This window comes from Cryptomeria japonica, chromosome 3 (genome assembly GCF_030272615.1).
Source record: "Cryptomeria japonica chromosome 3, Sugi_1.0, whole genome shotgun sequence".
Taxonomy (NCBI): domain Eukaryota; kingdom Viridiplantae; phylum Streptophyta; class Pinopsida; order Cupressales; family Cupressaceae; genus Cryptomeria; species Cryptomeria japonica.
Window position 1 is genome coordinate 172,252,366 of NC_081407.1, and position 8,769 is coordinate 172,261,134.

Below are 8,769 nucleotides of genomic sequence, written 5' to 3' on the forward strand. Positions count from 1 at the left end.
GAAAATTTACTATCTGATAATTAACCCATGGCAATTTTCTGATTCTGTAGCATGAGATTTTTATGTATAATTTATTTATTGTACTTTTTATTTTGATGATGAACCACAGTGTAATTAGTTACATTCTAATCATAGATCATGCAGTGTGATCCGCTGCGACAAAAATAATTATAATATATGATCCGTTAATACAAAAATAATTAGTATGTGATCCGTTAATACAAAAATAATTAGAGGGTGAATCCAAAAAAAAGCAACAAACATCATGAACTGTGGTAAATTGATGAATTTAATTTCCAGTTCCATTTGTTTTTGTTGTGTGAAGATTTTACTCTCGGATTATAAAGCCATCATGTGATCAGGGGCACATTCAGTGAAAATTTTTAGTGGGCAAATTTGACTGGTAGATTTTAAAGTAGACAAAGACAATGCGCAGCTGGGCTTAAGAGATAAGGACTAGTTCAGGAATATTTTGAACTTTTTCATAACACCCACATTACAAATATCCCTGTTTATTTGTTTAGTGTGAATTGGCATTCCGTGATCCGTGCCCGCTTTCAGTGACAATTTATATTGTGCAAATGTGACAGGTAGAATTCTAAAGAAGAATCCAATGAAACAAATGCCCAAAAGAACATAAAATTCTGAAAGAAACTACAGTTAGCCCACCAATCACATCATAGGGAATGGCTTCATTCTCTCCCATGCTTAAAAGTGCCCAGTGCTCCGTGCGGAAGGACTGGTGGACCAAATGGTTTGCTGCTAATAAAACTGAGAAGAATTCTTTTGCCAACCCACCACTACTCCTAAAAAAGGAGAAAAATAAACCCACTTAAACAAAATCCATGATGCTTTACCAATCCACCACTTGTACAAAAAAGAGAAAACAGATAACCCACTTGAAACAAAATCCATGATACTGTAAACAACTTAAACAAAATCCATGATATACTACTGTAAACAACTTAAACAAAATCCATGATATACTAAATAAACAACTTAAACAAAATCCATGATACTGCTGTAAACAAAGTCAATATGTGGGGCATGTTTGGCAGTCATTTTTTCTTGAAAAAGTTCTCATTCATACATTAAATACTTAATGCTAAAAGAAGTTAGATGGGCATGACCATCTCTGAACTCTGCTTTATACATACTAGTCTTATAACATCTAATACAATAGAATGTAGTAGCACCTAGATAAAGAAGCTGATAACATGCTAAGTTACCAAATCCTCTCAATTGATGATCTGCATTGCTGATAGTTCTTGCTTGTTAAATATAAAGTTCTTACAAGGGCAGAAATAGAAAGATCCTACTACACAAGCATTGATTGTACAAAAGAAAAGCTTGGAACAATATGCTCCCTAATGTCTCTGAGAAAGAATAGACAGACCTAAATGGCATGCCCATCCCAAAATCATCCCATCCAAATCATGTGCAGCTGTTAGACAAAACCAAAAAGCTTTCTGGAGTACTATGATGACCATTTTCTGTCTGCAGCATCATTATACCATGATGTACTAGCAAATGTAGCACCGGTAATCAATGACAAGATGTTGGATTAAAGTCCTATCACTTTATATAGTGGACAAGCAGTGGGTAAACTATTTTGAACTGATTACAGTATTACAGCCACACCTACACCCATGAGGAGAGTAAGTGATGAACCCAGATATGTAAATGATGATGAAGTGCCACTGTATGATGTAGTGTTGAATGAACTGGATGGTCCCAAACTGGTGGGGATTCCAGTGATGCCACCGGTTGGAGTTGTAATACCACCAACAGGACTGCTGGAATTGTACACTGGGGTAGTAGTAGGCGTTGTTGGAGTTGTAACAGGTGTCGTTGGAGTTGTAACAGGAGTTGTCGGAGTCGTAACAGGGGTCGGGGTCGTCGGAGTTGTCACAGGAGTTGTTGGAGTCGTCACAGGAGTTGTTGGAGTCGTCACAGGAGTTGTAGGGGTTGTAGGAGTACCAGTGCTGCAAAGAACTCATAGTGGTGTTGATAGACTTTTTTTTCCAAATGATAGAAAATAAAGAATGGAATACATCCTAAAAGCATAAGTATCAACTACATTATAAAGGGGTCTCCACATTATTAACTGCATACCTTGAGCCTGTGGTGTAAACGCAAGTGCCATAACCTGTAATCACAGGATACAAGATACACATTATTAAGATAAACTAGTCAAAAGTCTTGATAACATTGAAAGAAGATAAGTGTTTGATTAGATTCTACTTTCTTTTACAGTTCTAAACAACATCCAGATTTCTGTTACCCCAGGGCCCATACAAAACTACCCAACTAACAAATAAATGAGATATACATTATTCTGATTTCAACCTCCAACTCAAAACGATTTGCAGGAATGCAAAAAAGATTTACTTTGTAGAAAGCAAATAAAAGCTCATGCCCATTTCACCGCCACAAGAAATCAGGAACACAGTGGCAGGAAAGTTGAACCAGACCTAGACGGTATTCCTTACGAGATTTCACTTCTTACAAAAGTGTCATCTAAATCAAACGCGAGACTAGTAAGAATCAATCATAATATTTGAGCTTGAAAATTGTCTGAGAATTGCTCCGCAACGTGCAAAAAAGGAAGTTGTCTTGCATCACCTAGGGTTCGTCTTCGATAGCAGCAAGATTAGAACTCGTGACCTTCTTGGGCTCATATACAACACAAATCATTTGTTTGTTGATCAATGTCCTTAACAGATTGCAAGATGTAACAGATGTGCAAAATTTAGACATTTATTGCCACTGTAGATATGAATTCACAGCTACATACATACAGCCCTGATTCAGAGTCACGCTTTTCTAGTCCCCCTGGATGACCATTCCCTCTACTTTAATGCCTTTCTGTAATACCCATACCTTGTTTGGCCTCTCAACAAAATTCCACCTACAAGAATATTTATAGTTTCTACTTTCTACAGAGATCCATTCAGCTCATGTGGAAAATAAAAGCAGGCAGTCGGAAGACATTTTACTTACTGGGATTGGTCTGAGTGATGATTGCATTGCCGCCAAAATCACAGGTTCCAGATGCCATGTTGTTCTTCTGATAGTAACTGTTGAAAGCATAGGAAGCATGAGCTGCAACTGTGTTTGGATCAAAGCATTGACCTCCCTTTACGATTGCTTTACAGTCAGCACCTCCTAGTCCACAGGCATAGTCCAAAGCAGTCTGCAATGATTTGTCTGCAACATTGGTCTTTGCCACACACCAGCTCTGCCCTGCCAAAGCAGGGCTTGTAACAGGGGTTGTAGGGGTTGTAACAGGGGTTGTGGGGGTTGTCACAGGAGTTGTAGGAGTCGTGACAGGGGTTGTTGGTGTGGTAACAGGAGTTGTAGGCGTGGTTGGGGTGATAGTGGGTGTTGTGGGTGTCGTAATGGGATTTACATAAGTAGGAGGTGTTGGAGTGCCCACCCCAAAATCAGTGGGTTTGGCTGTGCTGTTTGAGCTAGTTTTCTTTTCGGAGAGCTTTCTCTTCGCTAAGCCCAAGTGCTTTGAACCATTCTGCTCACCCACGTATTTCCCACGCCCATCACCAAGTCCTGATAAACAAACCAAAGCAACTCAACCCATCAGTTATAAGCCCATTCCCACAATATAAGACAAGTAATACAGGTGCAGATTTTTTTTCCTGTAGAAGCTTCAAGACAACATGACTAAAAAAAGGTCTGCCAAAGACAAAAGAATCATCAACTCTAGAAGGTAAGAACATAACAGTAACAGTGACCACTCAAAGGTTCCAATAAGTTCCATTGCCTGGTAGGAGCTCACATTTACAGTATATGCAATAGATTGGTACAGACGAGCATAATCCTAACAACTTCCCCTGAGCTTAAGTGACATAACAGGTACAGGAGTAATGGATACACACTATGCTCAACCTTGGCTAATAATGGTAACAGACATCTCTCAAAGGTTCCAACAAGTTCCATTGCCCAGTAGAAGTTTACATTTACAGAATATGATTAGTAGATTAGTACAGTTAAGCAAAATCCTAACAACTTCTCCTGAGCTTGACATAAGAGTTACAGGGAGAATGGATACAGACCATGCTCAACCTTGGAGAATCAGAAACTAAAAGTTTACTCACAAACTTACAAGAGCCATGAGACTGACAAGGCCTCCTGACGATCATCTAAGCAGAAGAATCTCTAAAATGAAATGACAAGAACAAGACAAACTAATAACCATATTCAAGTCCTTAGAGCAAAGGTCCCACAGTTGACAACAAAGGAAAATACATCCCTACAGTTAGGTTTTTGTTTTCCTACACCTGTTCTTGCAACACAATCCACTGAAATCAAAACAAAAACACCCAGAAACCCCATTGATCTCATCCAAACCTGAACTAGATGGGCAAAAAGAAAGAAAAGAGAAATCACTCACCTGAGCCATAAACAGAAAGTAGCAGCAGCACAAAGACAAATCTCAGCTCCATTGTCATCTTCATCAAAAACTTCCTTCCCCCAAACAAAAATCTGATCTTGACCTCCTGCTCGCTATTCTACTCCTTTAAAATCCCAATAACCTTAACAAACAACAAGACCCACTTCAACAAATGATCTATAAATGTACCCCTGAGCACATAAAAGGACAAACCCAAGTAGGCCACAAATTTATCATTAATTATTACTTGCTTTGTGGAGAGGGAATTGAAAACGAACAAGAATCTGGGGAATTGACAGAAACTTGGGTCATGGGGATAGCATTAATCCATACATACTCCTCCTCGATATTCAGTCCAGCTGGAAAGAGGGAGCACTAGACAAAACATTTAACGTACAGGAGTGTGCAATAATAGTGGGAATGTGTACCCGGGAGGATTATAAAGCCGTTTGCACCGACTGTTAGCTCTTAGCATGTCAGTGAAGAGTGTGCATGTACGTCGTATCAAGTGTCTTTATTAGCCTGTCGACCTGACCGGACAACAGGCACCTGTCGATTGGAGGACATATAAGATTTTTTACATAAAAAGATTTAGACTTGCCTTAAAAAACCTTGCCTTAAAAAACCTTGCCTTAGATATTCATGAGCAGGGAAGTGCTTAAATAATTCTTCCAACCAAATGCTCTGCTCGAGGCTACGCATATGCTCCATTGATTTAAACAAGTTTCTAACCAGGACCGTTAGATGTAAGAAGTTTGTCTTCTCAGTTTTTGGCATCACACTTTTGGATTGTTTTAGGAGATTTTATTAAACTATATTATTAGGTTATATTATTCTTTATATTAAATATTTGTTTAAATAAGTAATATAACTGTCGAGATGATGATTCTAGAATGGTTATGTTATTTTTATTTGATATTGTGTTGGTTTTAATGAGAATGTTTTTATATAATAATAATAATAAAGATGATGATGATGATGATGATGATGATGAAAAGTATCACACAAAGTGTAAAATTAGAAATGAAGAAAATTAATAATAATAAAGAGACAAGTGAAATATTTTTGTGTTAGATTCGATTTATAATCTTATACATATTTATCTATATTTTATTTTTATTTGCATTAATTATTATTTTTTCATCTTGATTATTCTTTTCTTACCTTGTAATTTGTCTTTCCATCCCTTCTTGTCATTTTTTAGGGAATGAAATTGACCCAAGTCATTCTTGAGGACCTTGAACATCAAGTTATCGAACTCAAATTCCAAAATTCTCCTCTCTTTTCATTGATCATTGTGAGCCGACCTAACATGTTTTCCATGCAACATGTCGATATGTCATGGTATTTAAAGGCATTCATGGTAAACTTAACTTTAAGTATAAAGGGTAATTAAAAAATAAAATTGCATCATCTTACAAGCCAATTATATGTCTTTGAAAGTTGTCTATGATCTTTCTCGACACTTATAATTTGCTCCACCAAGAGGTTTGATTTAAGTTAACTCATTCGTCAATTGAGCTGACAAGTTCCTTGATGGTGTCTCCAAACACCACCTTCACTTCTTAGATATCAAGTAACCAAAGGCAAACAAGTTCTAGGAGAGTAATTGATGTAGGAGCATCCCCGGTCGATGAGCAATCTTGCATCAACAAAAAATATTTCCTTTCAGTTTTTTCTTGTTTAGTTCTTTATGCAGTTTTATGTGTTCTTACCGGTTGGCAACGATAGTTGCTTTCTTTTCGTGGCAGATCTTGTTTTCGGTTTCCAGGTTGGTTCGTGTGCTTAATTCCATATTTTTCAGTTCATTTGGGTTCTTTTCCGATCAGTTATCGCTTCCGGTTGACTGTTTCTGGGTTCTGAGACAGTTCTTGTGCTTACCGATTGGTTTTCCTCCATAACCGGCACGATTCTTAGTGTGTGGATCTATCTTGGGTCTTGTCTGATGTTCTTTGGCGTATGGCCGACCTTCCTGTTGAACCACATCTCTTGTTTGTTATTTTCCGAAAAAGATTTATTTAATTCTTAGGGTCGCCCTAATTACACGTTTCATTTTCCTGCATTGGTAAATGTAATCTTATGAGGCCGACCCAGATATGTTTCGGTGGGTATAAATATGATGTTATGTAATCATTTGCAAGGGCAAAAGAAGTAGAATGGAGAATAGGGATTGAGATTCGCATTTTGTGAATTGGTTGATTCTTAGAGTCCCGGATTGGAATGTATCTGGCTGATAGCCTACGTGTACCCGGTTAATTGTCGGATGTTCTTTGATGATTATATGATGATTGTTGAATGATTGTCGGATGATTGTCGAAATTTCTAAGGCATTAATATGATTTGTTTATGTAATTTTCTTATATTTTCTTGTTGCTTTCGTTGTGTTGCTCTTGCTGCATTAAGCTTATTGATTCTCTTTGAGGGTTTTACCGGTTATGGCTACATCAAGTGGTATAAAAGCTAGTTATAGACTGGCTGGTGGAAGAATTGTTTGCGAACATTGAGTCATTCCTTTGGGTGGACAGATCTTCGATTGGAGGCAGGTTGTGTGTGTGTTCAATTGATCACCAAGGGGGGGCAATTGAAACCGACAGTCAAATCGTCGAGTTGAGGAAGTTCACCGGAGTGGAAGAGGAGATGTCACTGAGAAGGACAAACCCCCAGAGGGTAGAGCAGATGATGGAAGACTTCAAGAATGAAGTGAGGAACGAAATCCAAAACGCTTTGGTTGGTTTGTGGAGCAACCCTGATTCTAAGGATGAATATGAGGAAGTCGGTGAAGAGCTTGAGAAAGATGAAGGACCAGAAGATGAAAGAGAGGAAAGATTCCTGAGAGAAGTGGCGCAAGTGAGTAAAGTTCATAAAGTTGAAGCTTCCAACTTTTTCAAAACTCTGAACCCGAAGGATCTAATCGATTGGATCGGAGAGCTAGAGGACTACTTCGAATTTGAGGATGTCAAGGACCCGCAAAGAGTCTGGTTGGCACTGACCAAGTTGAAAGGGCATGTTGCCTTGTGGTGGAAAGAATTTCAGAAAGACAAAGTAAAGAATGGTGAATTGAAGATCACCCGGTGGAGACAAATGGTTGCAAGATTGAAGGCCAAGTTCATACCAGGAGACTATGAATTGGAATTGTTCAAGAAGTTGCAAAACCTCAAACGGAGAAACATGACTATGAAGGAATGTATTGAGGAATTCTATAAGGTGGTGATTAGATCTGTACATAGAGAGATGGACAAAGAAAAGGTGGCAAGGTACATCAATGGACTTGTTTTAACATTCAAGATGAGATGAGTATGTTGAAGGTTTCCACAGTTGAAGAAGCTTACCAGTATGCTTTGAATGTTGAGGAGAAGATGAGGAGAAGACAACAAAAATAGAGGGAAGGAGAAATTCAAGGGACCAATGAGTGCAGAGAAGCAAAAACCAATTGAGGAAGATGAATCAAAACCTAAGTGGAGTACAAAACTAGAGCAGAAGACATAGAGGAAAGGTAGTAGCAGTACCGGTAGAGAATTTCCTGGCAAATGTTACAAGTGTGGAGAAACCGGACATAGATTCTATGAATGTAAGCAGAGAATGGCAAGAATTTGTGTGGCAAATGAAGAACCGGAAGGTGATGGTACCGGATCTGACTGTGCCCCGAAGCAAGGAGAATCCCTTATGTTCAAGAGAAAGGATACCGAATCTACTCAGAGGAAGAGTCTTTTCCGGACTGTGTGTAAATCAAGTGGTAAGTGTTGCAAGGTTATTGTAGATAGTGGAAGTACTGACAATTTGGTATATGAGGAGATGGTTGTGAAGCTTCGATTGAAGAGGCTTGACCATCCTTGTCCTTATGAGGTGAGTTGGTTACAAGATGATCAAAAGATGGAGATAAAGGAACAATGTTTGGTGAATTTTAATATTGGGCCTTTCAGAGATGACGTTTTGCGTGATGTTGTATCTATGAGTGCTTGTCATGTCTTGTTGGGAAAACCTTGGCAGTATGATAGAGGAGCTATTTATGACTGTAGAAGAAACCTAGTCACTATTGAGAAGGATGGGTATAAGTTCACATTGATTTTTTTGAAAGAGAAAGAGAAGGAGGTGAGGAATCTGAGTCCTAAGAAACCAGTTACAGAGGTTATACTGGAGGGTTTGAAGAAAGATCTGATAAAACTGGTTACAGAGGTTATACTGGAAGGTTTGAAGAAAGATCTGATAGAACCGGTTATAGAGCCTATAGCGGAGGGTGACTTGATTTTGCAGAAGGATCTGACAGTTGAGCTTGATAGATAGATGGAACCGGATGATAGAGAGCTTATGGTGACAAACCAAATGAAGTCTTGTGGCAGAAACAAATCAGAGTTGTAGAA

General features: G+C 38.5%; 1 protein-coding gene across 2 annotated transcripts; it reads right to left on the reverse strand.

Annotated features, from left to right (window-relative positions):
• Positions 1–1,106: 1,106 nt before the first annotated feature.
• On the reverse strand, positions 1,107–4,818 carry LOC131029213 (PLASMODESMATA CALLOSE-BINDING PROTEIN 4). Of its 2 annotated transcripts, none has more exons than XM_057959625.2 (5): positions 4,690–4,818; positions 4,412–4,553; positions 3,004–3,567; positions 2,116–2,149; positions 1,107–1,985 (listed from the first exon to the last, which is right to left on the reverse strand). In XM_057959625.2, the coding sequence occupies exons 2-5, from the start codon at positions 4,473–4,475 to the stop codon at positions 1,622–1,624; spliced, it is 1,026 nt and encodes a 341-aa protein (XP_057815608.2). In that variant the 5' UTR covers positions 4,476–4,553; positions 4,690–4,818; the 3' UTR covers positions 1,107–1,621. The 2 variants fall into 2 exon arrangements, with proteins under 2 accessions (XP_057815608.2, XP_057815607.2); XM_057959624.2 differs by having other exon boundaries at positions 4,659–4,815.
• Positions 4,819–8,769: the final 3,951 nt, after the last annotated feature.

What these genes read in the sequence shown, in the direction of transcription:
- LOC131029213 (XM_057959625.2), bottom strand. Translation starts at nt 4,475, where the DNA reads ATGAAGATGACAATGGAGCTGAGATTTGTCTTTGTGCTGCTGCTACTT. An exon ending in ACTTTCTGTTTATGGCTCAG is followed by an intron (nt 3,568 to 4,411) that starts GTGAGTGATTTC and finishes TTTGTTTATCAG; the next exon opens with GACTTGGTGATGGGCGTGGG. An exon ending in GTTTACACCACAGGCTCAAG is followed by an intron (nt 1,986 to 2,115) that starts GTATGCAGTTAA and finishes AGTTCTTTGCAG; the next exon opens with CACTGGTACTCCTACAACCC.